The sequence below is a fragment of the Gorilla gorilla genome, chromosome X (assembly GCF_029281585.2).
Source record: "Gorilla gorilla gorilla isolate KB3781 chromosome X, NHGRI_mGorGor1-v2.1_pri, whole genome shotgun sequence".
In the NCBI taxonomy this organism is placed as follows: Eukaryota; Metazoa; Chordata; class Mammalia; order Primates; family Hominidae; genus Gorilla; species Gorilla gorilla.
This window is the reverse complement of record NC_073247.2, coordinates 42,866,198-42,882,528: the sequence shown is the minus strand read 5'-3', so window position 1 is coordinate 42,882,528 and position 16,331 is coordinate 42,866,198. Positions and strand designations below refer to the sequence as shown.

The following is a 16,331-nucleotide window of genomic DNA, read 5'->3' as shown; positions in this document are numbered from 1 at the left end:
GATGAAAAGCAATTTTGCTTTGGACCAGAGACTTTCAGATATTTATAGGAGGTTGTGAGAGTGTCAGTGAGTTGACCAAGTTCTCACAGTTAGACAGTCTGGTTAGCAAATACTGGATCTCAGTCCATTGCTTTGTCCACTTCAATACACTGACTCAGCATAGTTTACTGCCTCTATTTATGTCATCAAATAGTTTTCGTTGGTCTACTATGTGTTAGTATAAACATACCCAATTTCACTTCAAATACAGTGATTTCGTTATACTTTTTGTATTAAAGATGACAAGAACAAAAGGTGGTAGGGAGGAAGAAATGGAAGAAGGAAGGGGGAATGGAAGAAATAAAACTGGAAAACAACCTAAGTAAATCAAAAGAAAGTTTAAAATACAAAATTGCTTAAAGTGTTATGTTTTTACTTTTATCTGTCTCCCCCATATGTTTTAATGTTTTCCTCTTTTAATTCATTTCCTACTCCAAAAAGTCATGTAATCATGAAATAGAGAAATATTCTAAGTTAAACTTTATAAAACGTAGACAGTAGGAAGCAGATTCTTGAACCATGAATATATTTTGCATCCAATTTTAAAATGTGTAAGCATGAAATTAACCTCATCCATACAAAATCAATTGAAATCTACTGGGTAATATCCTCTAATTAGCCTCACAAATTAGTCACATTTTCACATTTTTATCATCAAAGCATTAAAGGTAAACCAGTACTTTATCTATTCTCAAAAGAATGCAACCAATGGAATGTCACTATTTGGAGTCAATTTATTTAATTTAAAAAATAATATTTCTTACATTTTCTTGTTCGCTCTAATAATTTTAAAATAATAGAATAAATAAGTTTATAAACCATATTTTAAATAATCTTTCTTCTAGCATAGATGTAGTATCTTTCCAATACACTTATTTGTTTTTGTAAGTTCTTTTCCTCTACAGATAGAATGATCTGAAATAACTCTTCATATCATATCAGTAGTCTGTCTTTTCTGTACTATAGGGTGTTACTTGTCCTTGAAATTTTTCATCTTGGTTTCCATGAATTCTTCTTATTTTTCTATATCAGTATTGTAATGATAAACAAATTTTCAAAGCTGCAGAATGGAAAAAGGAGACTGATGGAATTGAAGCAATTTTAAACCAATCTGTAGCACTTGGATTATTTATTTTCAATTTAGCTTTTAGTGTGAATTGAATATAGTGGTAATTTATCATGATTATTAAGATTCCATAGTCCAGATTAACAAATGTTTACTTGCTGTCTGTGTAAACACAGTCATTATTATGCTAGTGTATCTGTGCATGCCAAAGTAATATTTAACCAAGGAAAGCTTACATTTTAAAACTAATAAAGTGTATCTGAGTAATTTTGAATGCTTTCAATTTACAATGAATGAGTTTGTAATTGATCTTGCTTTTCTTCAGTCTGTTATCCTTTGTTAACTTGTTACAAAAGTCAGCTTTAATGCCAAAACTTCAACAAAGCCTTAAATTTCATTAATCCTTAAATAATCCAACAAAGCACAATTAATAGTTGTTAAGCAATTTGAAACATTAAAAAATCAAGGAAAACAAAGTGTTGTCTTTCTCGATTTCTCTGTCTCTTCTTTATGTGTCCATTTATCCATTTATTATACTTCCTTGTGTTCTAATTTATATGTATTTTGTATGACTGCACAGTCATGCTAAAGCTCTTAAAATGAAAAGGTAAGTAAAAAATTAAAGTGTCCAAAACCTATGCTTGGTATACACTTTCTCATGCAATATTATAACTTTTGTTTGATTATTTTCTATATAACTAAAACCTATTTTGTGTGCACTGTCTAACATTGTGTGATTTAATTGTGATTCTAGTTCTTTTGTGGTCATCTATTTCCTTTAAAGTCAATAGAAGTAACTTACCCAATAACTAAGATGATTTATCAGCCATTGCTTTCAACTGCTTTAGACAATTTATCGTAATTCTCAATTGAAAAGCAGGCATGATATGCTTTGTGTTTTAAAATTTGGTGACTGAAGAATGAGCTGTTAAATTATAAACGCTTTCTTATTACATGTTTCCTTTATAAAGTTGCATAAGAATTCCAAGTTACAAAGACAGTGAAGACCAAGGAATGACATGCAAAATTTTAATTGGGTGGGAAAGTGTTTTCTGTTTTAGAATGGGCATAGCCTAATGCTGAACTAGTGAACTCTTAAGAAAAGCAATGAATTTTTTTCAACTCTTTGTGTCCAAAGACTATTAATCATATGGCTGTCAAATGGCTGGTGCTATCCTGCCAATAACATAGCTAAAACAATTGGTTTGATAAACTTATTTTGGTTATAAAATTGGTCACTGGTTGATTAAATTAATATATAGGTAGTTCTAAAACTACTGCTTGATATAATAAGCACCTTTTCCTGTATAAAATATAAGGCAGTGTTTTCACTGGAAAATAGAGTAGTATAAGACATATTGCCAACTTTAAGGATGGAAAATGTATTTAGAGAGACAAAGCATATATCTTTGAAAGCCAAATAATATTATATTCCTGTCTATAAGAAAGCAGTGCAACACAAGCTGAGATACACATAAATGAGAATAGAAACTCCTGAAATAACAGGTCAATCCCACTCCCGTAATTTTTCCTGTACCCCGAGGACTGCCTGAAAATTTCACTCAGAACACATAATGCAAGACAATAAGACTGACGTAAGAGTAATCTAAATTCACAACAAGTTAGAAATAAAACATTACTATTTTATTCAAAGTAATTATGAGCTATTAGTTCTTTACAATGTTATGAGTATAATGGTTAATAGAGCTCTATACTACCTAACAAGGTCATGAACCACATGTGGCCACTGAGCTTAAAAATTTGGCTACTCCGGCTGGGCGCGGTGGCTCACGCCTGTAATCCCAGCACTTTGGGAGGCCGAGGCGGGTGGATCACGAGGTCAGGAGATCGAGACCATCCTGGCTAACACGGTGAAACCCCGTCTCTACTAAAAATACAAAAAATTAGCCGGGCGTGGTGGCGGGTGCCTGTAGTCCCAGCTACTCGGGAGGCTGAGGCAGGAGAATGGCGTGAACCTGGGAGGCGGAGCTTGCAGTGAGCTGAGATTGCGCCACTGCACTCCAGCCTGGGCGACAGAGCCAGACTCCGTCTCAAAAAAAAAAAAAAAAAAATTTGGCTACTCCAAGTTAAGATGTATAAATACGTGTAAAATATGTGTGGGTTTTGAAGAGAATATAAAATGTAAAATATTCATATTTTTGTATTGGTTATGAGTTTATATGATAATTTGGACATCTCAGTGAAATCATTAAAATTAATTTTATTTGTTTTTTGTTTTTTACTATGGCAGCTAGAATATTTAAAGTTACATATATGGCATGTATTATATTTCTGTTGAGCTGCACTACTATAAAAGTTCTACTTGAATTTAGAGACAAGAACTTACTATAAGGTTATAAAATTTTAAGAAAATGTCCGTGTGAAAAGGATTTTGGTCCTAAAATGTGACTGAATACATCCTCATCTAGTTCCTGCTTATAAACATTTAGCATTACTTTAAAATCTGTGTTTTTAAAAAAATTGCAGACCTCATCAGATGTTCTTATATAAACCTAAAATTTAGGCTCCTAATAATTTTTGCCCACTGATTTTAGTTAATCACTTTGAAACTACACAGAATAAAATTACTCAAATTCTTAATCTTCCTAATTTTTTTAAACAAAATGCACGGTAGTCTTTCATTGGAAAATTGAGACCCTACACATTGAACTAAAGAAGTCTAAGTTTCCATTATCTTGCCTGAATAATTAGCTCTTCATTTTTTGGTAGTCTCTCCCAAAGCTCTTTTTACATCTTCCCCCTTTTTTGTGTTTACCTGGTGGTATCATGTTGCTTAGCATTTGGGCAGCAGTTAATATACATACTCATATAACGCTAACCCGTCAGGTCTTTTGAAATTTCTACATAGAAATTGTGTTATTTAAAATTCCATGTCACTAAAAAAGCTCCTTGAAATGTCTATTTTGGCTCTCAATTTTTAGTCTTTTGTTCATTTATTTTTTCAGGAAATATTTACTTATGAATATTTACTATGTACCAGAAATGACTGTAGGTTGAACATGAGAAACTCAGCTCCATAGGATGTCTAGGGAACACACCCCACTGACTGTATCTGTTGTATGCCTTTTCTGTCTCCAAATAATTCCTGATTAAAAAAAAAAACAACTGCACCCTGTAAACTAAATGCAAGGCTGTGATATCACTTTCTATATTGCCGCAGATAAATTAATCAGTAGTTTTGTTCTTCAGAATTATGTAACTCTACCAAACTGGAATCTAAAATCCTCCATGTTCACCATTACAATGTTATGATTTCATCAAATCCCTTGGTAAAATAAAGACTCATTATATCAATAAGCATGTATTTTATCCTTTAAAACCATAGATTTCAAAGGAGGAAGGTCTTGACCTGAGCCAACGGATGATTAGGATTTTGAGAGGAAAAAAATAAGACCCAAGATTTATAGAGCATGTATTTATATTGGATGGACACATAGAACTTTGAGAGAAAATAATAGTCAACATTTATTAAGCTTTTATTATATACCAGACACCATTCTAACATATTTGATCTTAGTAATAGCCCTGTGAGGTACATATTCATCTTATCTCCATGTTATAAAGAAACTGAGGTTCAGTGAGGATAAATAACTTGTCTAAGTTCCCTCAGCTAGTAAATGGTAGAGCCTAGATTCGATCTATGCATTTTCATACAGAAGTTTATGTTCTTCAGTAGAAGATGAAAAGTATTCTAAGGTCATTCAAAGAGGCTTAACAGAAGATCACCAAATGGCCTGCAAAAAAAGGTCTATATTAGGAACACTTACATAAGGCTGGCAAGTCTTTGGGGCAAGATTAGGAGAAGCCTCGACTACTGTGCTGGAGGTTGGACTTTATTCTATTTATACTCAATAGATGCAGAAGGTTCTTCAGCAAATAAATAGCATAATGAAAGAAAGGTTTTTGAAACATAGTAAGCTGATCATTGGGCACAGGCTGGAACTGGTTTGACTGAAAGGAGATTTTACATCTGTTCAAAGCTTATTGCCTTAGTTTTGTGTAAGGACCAGGAACGATGGAGTCTCTGGGAATACGAAGCAAGTGGATCATAGCAAGTCAGTTGACACTTACTTGATATTTATTAGACATTAGAGTGAGATGTTCAAAAATAGCATGACTTACGTTTTACGCCTGAATGACTGAGAGAAATGGTATTCTGTTAACAGAACTAGGGAAGTTAGTACTGTAAGCAGTTTGTGGGAAAGATAATGTGCTCCATACTACGAATGTGAAACTTCAGGTGAAAATTCAGCTGGCTATTGGAGAGTCTAGATGGGAATTCAAAAGTCAGATAACAGCTTAGGGTGAAGACTTGGAAGGTATAAAAAATTGTTAAATTTGTAGAAAATTGTGTCTTAAATTAATAGAAGTTAAATTCATGGAGAGATGAGCTAGAGAAGAAGCAGTTGGAATAAAACAGGTAAATCTGACTGCAAATAGACCTGTGTTCTTCTGACATCCAAGTACACAATAAAAGTTATTTTAAACACTATCATTATGTATTCACAAAGTCACATAGAACATAGTTCTTTCATTAAATATTAGCAAATGTGAACAACCATTTAATGACATAAAATATCACCAAATTGATAATTGTATAGTTATGATTCTAAGGGTTGTTAATCTTTTTACTTTTACCATCATCTAAACAGTGTATGATTTTAAAGTACAGTAATTGCTAATAATACAGACATTGAAACTTTAAGCATCTTTATAGCACTACCAATCTATACTGGTTCAAATAACTTATGATATTTCAAATGGCAAATGATCATTAGGATTTAAAAACTGGTACTGTAATAGGTCGCTTCAAATTATCTCATAAATCCTTTCAGGGGTATGTAGAAGTACCTAGAAGATATGTGGTTATTCATGTTGCATATGAGAATCATGTCATCATGAATAGCATTTGATTATTCACTTCTTCAATAGTGACAGATTATTACCTTTAGATACTTAGTTTTTCTTCTACACTTATCCGTATTGTTCACCAGAAGTTGCCATCTAATAAAAATTCAGCCTTCTCCTGGGAATGTGACCGGAGGAGGGTAGGTGGGGACCAAACTTGATGAATGTAATCGTCTTGGCAAAAGACACGGGGGTCATTCCTGAATTGGTTTTACAAAAGTAAATTGTTTTAGCTCTGAAAGGAAATCAGATTTCTGTATGTCATCTATGGGTTTTCAAAAGCTATCCCATATAAAATATGTTCTAGTGTTTTAATGGAAAGAAATACAGCATAAAGATTGAGAGAGTATCAATGTATTTTATTAACATAATTTTAATCTAATAACTAAACCTTGCCCACTTTTTTGAATATATATTTGATTTTTCCATGTCTTTTCACTTATCACTCCTTTTCAAGGGTTTTGTTTAGAAAGTCAAGAGATTTTAAAGTTTTCTGAGACTGGTCATTATCAGTTCAAAAGTAAAGAAACTGATGTTTACAAGGTTGAAAAGTATAGATTCTTTATGTGAAATATATTAGGTTCATTCGTTTGAATTTATTTGCATCACCAACCAAACTGTTCCTAAGGCAAGCTAATGGCATTGTTTGTCTTAGAAGAGCATGCCTGTCAATTGTGCTGTGCTAAAAATGTCATTTAAAACATCTGAGCAGATTGCCATGTAGTTTTTCTAAGGATAAGATGACAATTCTGCATTTCTACCTGAGGTTACCGTTATTTGATGAATGAGGCAATTTCTGATGAGACATATTTACCCAAATGTATTTATATCAGAATATTTAAAATAAGGTCAAATTTGACTTTAGAATATTAACAATTAGCCCATTCAAATGTATCTGTAAATTGACTGTGGTTGATATCACCAAATGATGACTTGTACTATCTTGCATGTATGTTCAGCTCTGGTGATGTGAAATGTTTCTCCTTATTTGCATCCTCAGGTACTTTTCCAGTTGTATTTCGAAACCCTTCATAAAACATAATATGGAAACATAATGCATGTGATTAGTTTAGCAACAGGAGGTTCAATAAATGTATTTCTTTTGGTTTATGTTTCTAATGAAAAGTAATTTTGATTTAAATTAGCACTATCTTTTTTTTTAGGCCTCCATTCCTTTGAAGGAATTGGAGCAGTTTAACTCAGATATACAAAAATTGCTTGAACCACTGGAGGCTGAAATTCAGCAGGGGGTGAATCTGAAAGAGGAAGACTTCAATAAAGATATGGTAAATTGGTTGTGATAAAAGTGTGAATGAACTAGGAGTGGAAATAAATATTTGGAAAGAACTTAGATAAGTCTCCAACTGAATTTTCAGAACACATATTACACATTTTATGATTCTAATGAATTTTATAAATGCAGAATATTCTTGACCTTTTATTACAAATGCTGAATTACTATGGTATGGTAATATAGGAGCACTTATGGTTTCTAATAAATAGCCTAGCAATTTTCTTTTGACCTGTCCTACTTTTGAACTTATCAAGGGCAAAATGTAATTGGAAAAAAGAGTCAAATCATAAAATAAACTAAAAATTTAATAAAATACTCAACTATCACAGATGACCGACATTTTGTATCAGCAATGTTTTTGGTAGTATAATATTTATTTCAGTGAAGAGAGAATAATGCATAATATGAACATTATTTATTACAATTTCCCACAAAGTTGTTTTACCAAATAGTTGTTTAGTTAGTACCTTATATGTCTAAAATGTGTATAAATCCATGCTGCTTATTTCATGGGAGTAAAGAAATATGACCATGTGGGCTCTTCCCAACCTCAGAATATTCTCCTTCAATCCCAACTAATTTCAAAGTATCTACTAAATTTCTCTCTGGCTTGAATATTTTTACATCACATCCTTATTAACTGACTTTTTTTTCTCTCTTCATCCTCCTCTTCACAATTTTCTCCCCTCTTTCACTGCCATCACCTCTGTGGCATTCTTAACCTTTACAATTACCAGTGCTAGAGCCTTCTCAGACAATGCTTGAAAGTGACATCAGAAGACAATATATAAATTTTAGGTAATTAGTGTGTGAAGCAATAGGAGAACTATTCCCACCAATCTTAGTTCCCACTTCCTGGAGCTGCCTCAATCAGTACTCCCCATGTATGGGGTTTGGTGGCCTTGCCAACTCAGCTTGTGGAAAGAAAGGCAGAAGAGGCTTTCCAAGTTGCTGAGTTACAACAATCTCTACTTCAGGTCAAAGAAGAAACTAGAGGGCACCAAGATGAAAAAAAGTACTGATTACCTCTTGGGCTGACCCCAACTCTGCCCTAGAGCCCTCAACTGGTATAGGGAAAGAAGTGAAGTGGGTTTTTAAATTTTTTGTTGTTTTTGTCCTCAGCCCTAGAAAATGCTACGGACTTTTACAACACATTTTAAAATAAGGAAAGTCTTTTACAGACTATAAGTATATAATGTGTCTATATTATGATAAGTATATAATGTGTCTATATTATGCTGTATGTTTCTTTAGATTATTGACCAGTCCCTGACAAAAATAATCCCATTCCCCCATACAAAACGAATAAGTCCTCAGTTGTGTGTTGAAGTTTATGCATTATAGATTTAAATATATAACATCTAATTCCTTGAATTGTAATACACACATACAAATACCTGTGACTTTTGAAATTTATTATTTGTTTTCCTTATGTCATCAGTGTACCTTGAGTACCATTACAATGTGAGACTACTTGATACAAAGTTTTCACATTCTGAGTTGAAAGAAAGAAAACTAAAGGTGAAAAATCACATGGTCATATATGCGACTATATTAGACCAGCATTTATTCAAAACATTTTATTTCTAAGTAAGGAAAATTAAGATATTGTTCTTGCAGTCTAAAGGAACAAAATACCCATTGAAAATGTTTAAAGCCGTTTTCCAGTCCATATTTTAATATTATTTGATCGTATTTAAATTAACATGCATATATGACATATTTTAGAAATTATTTGATGGTAACATCACATCATTTTTATTAATATCCTGATATTTCTCCTATTAATATTGAGCATTTAGGTTTCAGAAATGAAGCCGTAGTTATTAGATAGGAATTAGTGTACATTTAAATCAAAATATTTTCATGTAGTTGTGTGTTAATATTTTCAGATTTGCTGTTATCTCGGTCACAAATACACATCTGTATTCCCTTATGGATCAGTTAACATTATAAATGATAACATTAGCTCGTTTCTCTAATGTTTTAATTTCTAGAACTACACTAAAAAAGCCAAAAGAATACTTTCACAGTAATTCATGACTTGTCTGACAAGATGAAGTACCACACTCCCCCATCTTTCTACAGGTGCCCCTAAAAATGTGTTCTTTACAACTAGATGGGAGGAAACTTATTTTAAAACCTAAAGTACAAAATGTAAAAGAAAGGATATGAGCACAGTATCTTATAATAACATTTCATGAAAGTTTTAAATTGGATTTTTCTTGTGTGTTTAAATAACATGTCTTATTATCTCTGTTAACAATGTACAGCTTTTTAAAAACCAAAATGAAGACTGTACTTGTTGTTTTTAATCAGAATGAAGACAATGAGGGTACTGTAAAAGAATTGTTGCAAAGAGGAGACAACTTACAACAAAGAATCACAGATGAGAGAAAGCGAGAGGAAATAAAGATAAAACAGCAGCTGTTACAGACAAAACATAATGCTCTCAAGGTATTAGAGCTAAAATTATAATATACCTTGCCTGTGGTTTTTTTAAATATATAGGGTAAAATATAATGTGCATTAATAGAATCTGCTTAAGACTCTTAGTCATCTGAAACTCACTTTTTCTGTTCAATGTGTGTGCTTTATTTAACATTTTTGAGTGGTATTTGATTTTGAAAGATGTGTTGCTTAAAAGTTATGGCTTTTTAAAGACATATTTTTCTAAGTAGTAATTGAAAGATGGAAATGCATTCATAGTACTTATACATTTAATTTTCTAATGTGCTTTATTTTTATCAGCTACTTTATATTGAAAAAAAACCTGCCTAACTGCCAGAATAACCGATCTACATATATCCATTATTCCTGCTTTCTTTACTTAATTGATTTTGCTTGCATTAGGTCCAATTTTTTGGTAACCTGATACTTGTTTAATAAGCCCTAGATTCTTTTCATTTATTTATTTTTAAAACTTGATTATGCCTTTAAGAAAGTCACTCTTTGCAACTATCTACAAAAGTCAAATTTCATTTATGTAGGAATCCTAAAAAATAATCTTAGTGCCCTGGAATAAGAACTGCTACTTTCATATTAAGCAGTGTAGTGTATGGCTTCAAGTCCCCACGTGACTCATCTGGTTTGTGCAGGAAGAGTAGGATAAACTTAATTTTTCTATAATAGTATCTAGGAAGTTCTTGAGACTAGACATGTAGAAAGTTTTGTGAAAGAAACTTTTTTTTGTATATGCTTTGCAATAATCACTATTTGCATGCATGGCTGATTTTCTAATACTTTTAATTGCTGAGCTTTTCCTTGTAAATCACTCTTTTGAGCTATGTAGTTATGAAGGTGGATCCACCTAGCAGGTAGATGGAGTCTGCTTTCTACATGCAAATAAGAGAATAAAACCTTTCCCCCTATAGTCAACCAAATAAACACTGCTGAGAATGTAATTACACAGTATTGTGCCTGCAAGGAATCCACAAGGAAAGTCTAATTGGCCAGCAGGTGTTCTGAAGGTAACTGCTGATAAATATAGAAAAGAGAAAAGGCCTCTTCCTCGAGGGAGTGCAAAAGCACACCATAATGTGTCTAGAAAATCGGAACGCTATGTAACTCACACCCTTCCAACTGTGAGTAAGCTTTCAGAAGTATCTACACTGGTCGTATGATGGTATGTGTCCTACTGAATAGCAGTGTTTAATGGTTATCTGGCATTCCTCTAAAGAAATCTACATGACATCTCTAAATATTTTACATATTATACATCACTTTGTGCTTAGGAAATGAAAGATATTTCAGATTTATGACCACCAAGCCCTTTCTCTTGGCAGATGTGAGTTATGTCACAAGTAAGGCATGGCTCAACTCTAATTCACGTGGCTGTATCTTGTTACCTTTGAAAAAAGCAGCATTCGATCTGACTCCTCAGAAGGTTTGAAAATTCAACATAAAACATAAAGTACAGCAAGGTTTAAATTCCCAATTTTAAACAAACTGGATAATGAAATGTAGTTCATTCTTGCAAATATAGGCTATAAGTGATTAATCAAAATCGTCAACACTACTCGCCAAACCAATCTATACCAACATATTCAATAACTTTTTAAACCTGTCAAATAGTTCCAATTCTGGTCCTTATGAAATATTTTAGAGAAGGTCAAAACTTTCCAATGCAATGAAATTTTTAGAAATTCTCTGATATTTATTATTTTTTAGCTCGAATTAAACCTGTGAATAAAACCCTAATTGCTACTTTCTGTAGAAATGAAAGCTGCATGCAGAGCTTATGTTCCCATGAATTATAAAATGGCATTTTGAGTAATTCTATTAATCCCAGAAGATATTGGGTGTGCTTGTAAAGAGCATGATGACTGATTTCCCCCCATTGTTGATTTATTAAATTAGTCTTATCACATTGATTTGAAAGCATGCACTTGCTGTTTTCTTTTTTCAAATAGTTAATTGTTTTGCATTTAGAGCATGATTTGGTATAGTAAGATAAATGTGACTATGCAAGCCTTGGAAGGAGAAGCATTTATCTAACATAATTTTTTATTAGTTATGTTCACAAATATACGAACAGTGGTGACACTGCTACACATACAGGTTGGAACAGTTTATAAGACAACTAAAATGGCTTTATATTTCTAATCATAAAATATTAATGGCCTATGAAACTCTTATGTAGGCATTTCTAAAAACATGAATGTATATTGGTTGAGTACATAAAGTTTTGTTGATGAGCCCCAAGGCTAAAGATATACATTTTAGAATTTTACCTATTTTAAGTCAAATACAAACTCACTAGGTTTGTGAGTTTGTATCTAGTTAAGTCAATTGTATTCGTATATTAAACTCTTTCACATAAACTACACAACAATTTGCTCATTAAGAGTCAATTAAATGTGACAAAATTTTTAAGCAAGTTTGAACATGCTAAGAGAAAATACTTTAAGTGTGTTATTCAGGTTTCTTAGCTTCCTATACATGGGTCCTGCCTCATCAATAGACAATTTAATTATGTCTTTGTATATTTTGCATTTAAATATGATTTTAACCTAAGTTGTACAAAAAGATGAGGGACGCAAATTACTTTGATAAATAACTGCAGCCAGAAGTGCACTATACATATATATTGATATTTTAATAATGTCTGCACCATGAACAGGATTTGAGGTCTCAAAGAAGAAAAAAGGCTCTAGAAATTTCTCATCAGTGGTATCAGTACAAGAGGCAGGCTGATGATCTCCTGAAATGCTTGGATGACATTGAAAAAAAATTAGCCAGCCTACCTGAGCCCAGAGATGAAAGGAAAATAAAGGTAATGTTGTTTTAGAATGTCAATACCAGATTTTATTATACAGTTTAATTAACCTGTGAAGATCATATTTAAAATGTTGATGTTCTTGTTTCTATTAATGTTCTCTTTGATTTGATGCATTTCCTTGTATTGTGTGTTGTTTTCAGTAAATGTATTGTATTAAGTGTTATTCAATTGACGTAATGTTGAATGAATAAAATGTTTTACTTTTAGACTATGTAAAATGATTTAAGAAATGTGATGTGTTTTCTGGTGAAATTGTAATTGACTTTGTGTATCTTTGTTCCAGATGAACTAATGACTTATCGGTATATGGACGACTTCTTACTCATGTTAGCACATTCATTTCATCAGAGCATCTTCACACATCAGTGTTCAATCTCTATAGATTTATTTGCATATTGTCTAAATATGTTTTTTCTGTTATTATTTTACACTTTTTATTTTGCTTCATTCTCTGTTGAGTTCCTCAAACCTTTAAAAAGGAAATAAATAACTTATTCACTTACCCTCTAAATTATATTCTATATGGACGGTCCCTAATAAATAATGAGTTATCACTCCAAATTGATTCAAATCCCAAGACACCAGAGGAATTTAGAAGAAAGAAAATGGTAGACCAATTTAAATATTTACTTAATTAGAATATCTAAAACCAAGCATTTAAAGGATAACTGAAATAATATTTGGATTATTGAGCGAGGATGACAGTCATGCCTTTCATATTTGTAAATTTCAAAGGATGACAATAAAGGGACAACAGCCTTTGAAATTTTGAGAGAAGTATTTGCTGCTTGCAAGTCGGTTGATGTGGTTAGCTAACTGCCCTGGGCCCTGTATTGGTTTTGCTCAATAGGAAATTGATCGGGAATTGCAGAAGAAGAAAGAGGAGCTGAATGCAGTGCGTAGGCAAGCTGAGGGCTTGTCTGAGGATGGGGCCGCAATGGCAGTGGAGCCAACTCAGATCCAGCTCAGCAAGCGCTGGCGGGAAATTGAGAGCAAATTTGCTCAGTTTCGAAGACTCAACTTTGCACAAATTGTGAGTTGTTACTGGCAAACCCACGTATGTGTTTGCAACTACTACTCTATTAACAGAGGCCTACTAATAAAAAAAAAAGAGACAAAAAATCTGGGTACAGTTTTAAACTTCTAATGTACATTCTGAAAGTGAGTGGTTTCCCTCACTTTGGGCTTCTGTAACACTAGTGCTTAATTTTGCCAATTAAAGACACAAGAAATTAACAGATAACAGGGAAAACCCCTTATCAAAAATGAAAATACATCTTAATTTTTTTTGCTACATCATTTTTCATAACATTGGCAATGTTAATTTGTCAATTTATCATACATTCACTTTACTTCAATGTCTAATCCAAAAAATATGTATTGCTTTCCTGAGATCATCCCATGCTGATTTTACTTTCTTAATGTATACATGATAAATAATAAATATTTCGTGGTACATCTTATGTCAACCTGCATAAGCCATTATCTCATTGACTTGAAGAATAATAGCTTAATCCTCACACCTGGTTTAACTACTTAATGGATTACAATGCCCATAAAAGAACTGGATGCCTAGTAAGATGGTTGCTAATTGATTGCAGATTGAACAATATCAGATAATGTTATTACTGAAATGTTACCAGCCAAAACAAAAAGGAGTGACTGCTCTTCTTTCAACAACTGAATGGAAAGTGTATGGTTCTCTCTTTAAAAAGGCGATTCAGAATTGTTAGCTTGGTCTCACTTCTTTATTTGTGATAGGTATAAACCATAGAGGTTTTCTGATAGGTACATTTTTGTTCCTATTATTAACGCTTGTAAGATGAAGAGGAATGATCATCATCTGTAATTATAGAAGAAAGTACTCCTCACAAAACCAGGATGTCAAAGTCTGGAAACTAAGTCTTTATAGTTAAGTTAGGTTAAATTATATGAATCAAACAGATACTCAACCATTTTGCCCTATGTAAATAACAACTGCATAGGGTTCCGCCCATGTATGAGACTTCTTGGGAACTTCTTCTGTGATATTGTCAGTTCCATTTAATTTGGTGTATATTTTTAAAATGTCAAAGGCAATTACCATAACTTAATTTTATAAGCATATAAGGGAAGTATGTTGCATATTATTGTGACTTCTTTTAATACTTCAAGAAAATTCATAAATACACTGTTTTCTGTTAAATCTAATACCGTAAAGTTTAATAGCAGGTGAATATTCTGAGCAATTGGAAGAATACAAGAAATAGTGAAACTGTATTGCATATGAAGTCTAATTCCACCTGGCTGAATGTTTCAGCCTATTATCCTTCATATTAGATGTTATGAATGTAATGTGTCATAAATAACCTTACACTAACCAGCAAGCCTGTGTCTGCAGATGCAAAATGAAGTGAAAGATTAAGGCAATCAAAAAGAAAATTCTAATAAAATAGTTTCACCTCAATTTAATAGATCATTCAAGGGGGAGTCCTTTGCTTTGAATTATCTGACTACTAACTCATTTCTCCATTCCAATTTTCCCCAGGTCTTGACACACCCAATATGCAGCTTTAAAATTCGTTACAAACTAATCAAGTTGCTAATGCTTTATGGCTAAATAGGCACAGGATCAAAAATCTCCATAAACCACTTACTTAAAATGCCATTATGTCCCTATTCATAGTAGGCTCTCAACAAATATTTGTACAACGTAATAATGACTGGTGAAATAAAGGAAGCATATGTGAACCAGTATATTTTTTTAAAAAATTGTAGTAAAATTCTAGGATATATTTTCCTCATAAACGATTTATTCTTAAGTTTTATATATTAAAGATCCAAAATTCAGAATGTGAAGGGGGCTATTTTTGTGTTAACTCTTAAATATCCATGATAATAAAGTAATCACAATCTGTAAGAAGAATAATCAATTTAATATTGCAGTTATATTTGGCATCAGATTTTAATTAGAACTGAAGGATAATTGGTAGACGATAAGTAGGTATATAGGTTGGTAGGTAGATAGATAGACAGGTGGATGTAGAAATATTCAAGATATATCTTTATACTTTACCAATTGTCAATGCATTTTAAAACTAATTTCATGGTGGCCACTGATTAGAGTTATCTTTCCCAATTCTTATGCCCTAGAGTCATTTGTGATAGTCATAGTAAGCAGCTTAATGAAAAGTAGTATTTGATATAACCTTACAATGGCTCTGATGCAGCATATGCCATAGCTTCAGAATTTCTTACCTCCCCCTATATTCTCCTCCTCTAATTGTTTGATTTTTATTTTTCCTAACTGTCCCTTTTTGTTTTTTCTAGATATAAACTCTAGGCTTAAAGTTCATCTTTCATGTCTTTACAGCAACAAGTTGAAATAGTAAGCGGTACTCTTAAAGTGCTTAGTATGTGAGAGCTGAGTGAGTTTAAAATGAAAAATTAATTTTCCTTATCTCACAGATAAAGACTCAGAGGAGTGCTAACCACTGTAAAATTAAGGCATTTAGGGGACTCTGTCCATGTCAGAGCTATATATGGTAGTAATAAAGCTCAGAAAAGGACTGAGACTTTGAGGGAACAATCATGAGGCAGCGCCCAGCCACACAGGAATGCAGACCAAAGCATAGTAGAGGGTATCTGCAAATTGTGGTCCTCAGGGCAAACCTGGAGATGATAAAGAAGAGGCATGAGACTGGGAGGAAGCAGGTAAAAATTTTACCAGATATTCAAAATGA

The 16,331-nt window shown here is 32.6% G+C and overlaps 1 protein-coding gene across 8 annotated transcripts in view; it reads left to right on the top strand.

Moving 5' to 3' along the window:
• The window catches only part of DMD (dystrophin), a 2,091,067-nt gene that overhangs the window by 856,732 nt on the left and 1,218,004 nt on the right, over positions 1-16,331 (top strand). For 6 of the 8 annotated variants that reach the window (XM_055376532.2, XM_055376533.2, XM_055376528.2 and 3 more), the window contains exons 38-41: positions 7,198-7,320; positions 9,648-9,785; positions 12,451-12,603; positions 13,460-13,642. In XM_055376532.2, coding sequence (XP_055232507.1) covers positions 7,198-7,320; positions 9,648-9,785; positions 12,451-12,603; positions 13,460-13,642 — 597 coding nt within the window. The remainder of the gene's footprint in view (positions 1-7,197; positions 7,321-9,647; positions 9,786-12,450; positions 12,604-13,459; positions 13,643-16,331) is intronic. The other 2 variants (XM_055376531.2, XM_055376530.2) reach the window with 2 other exon arrangements.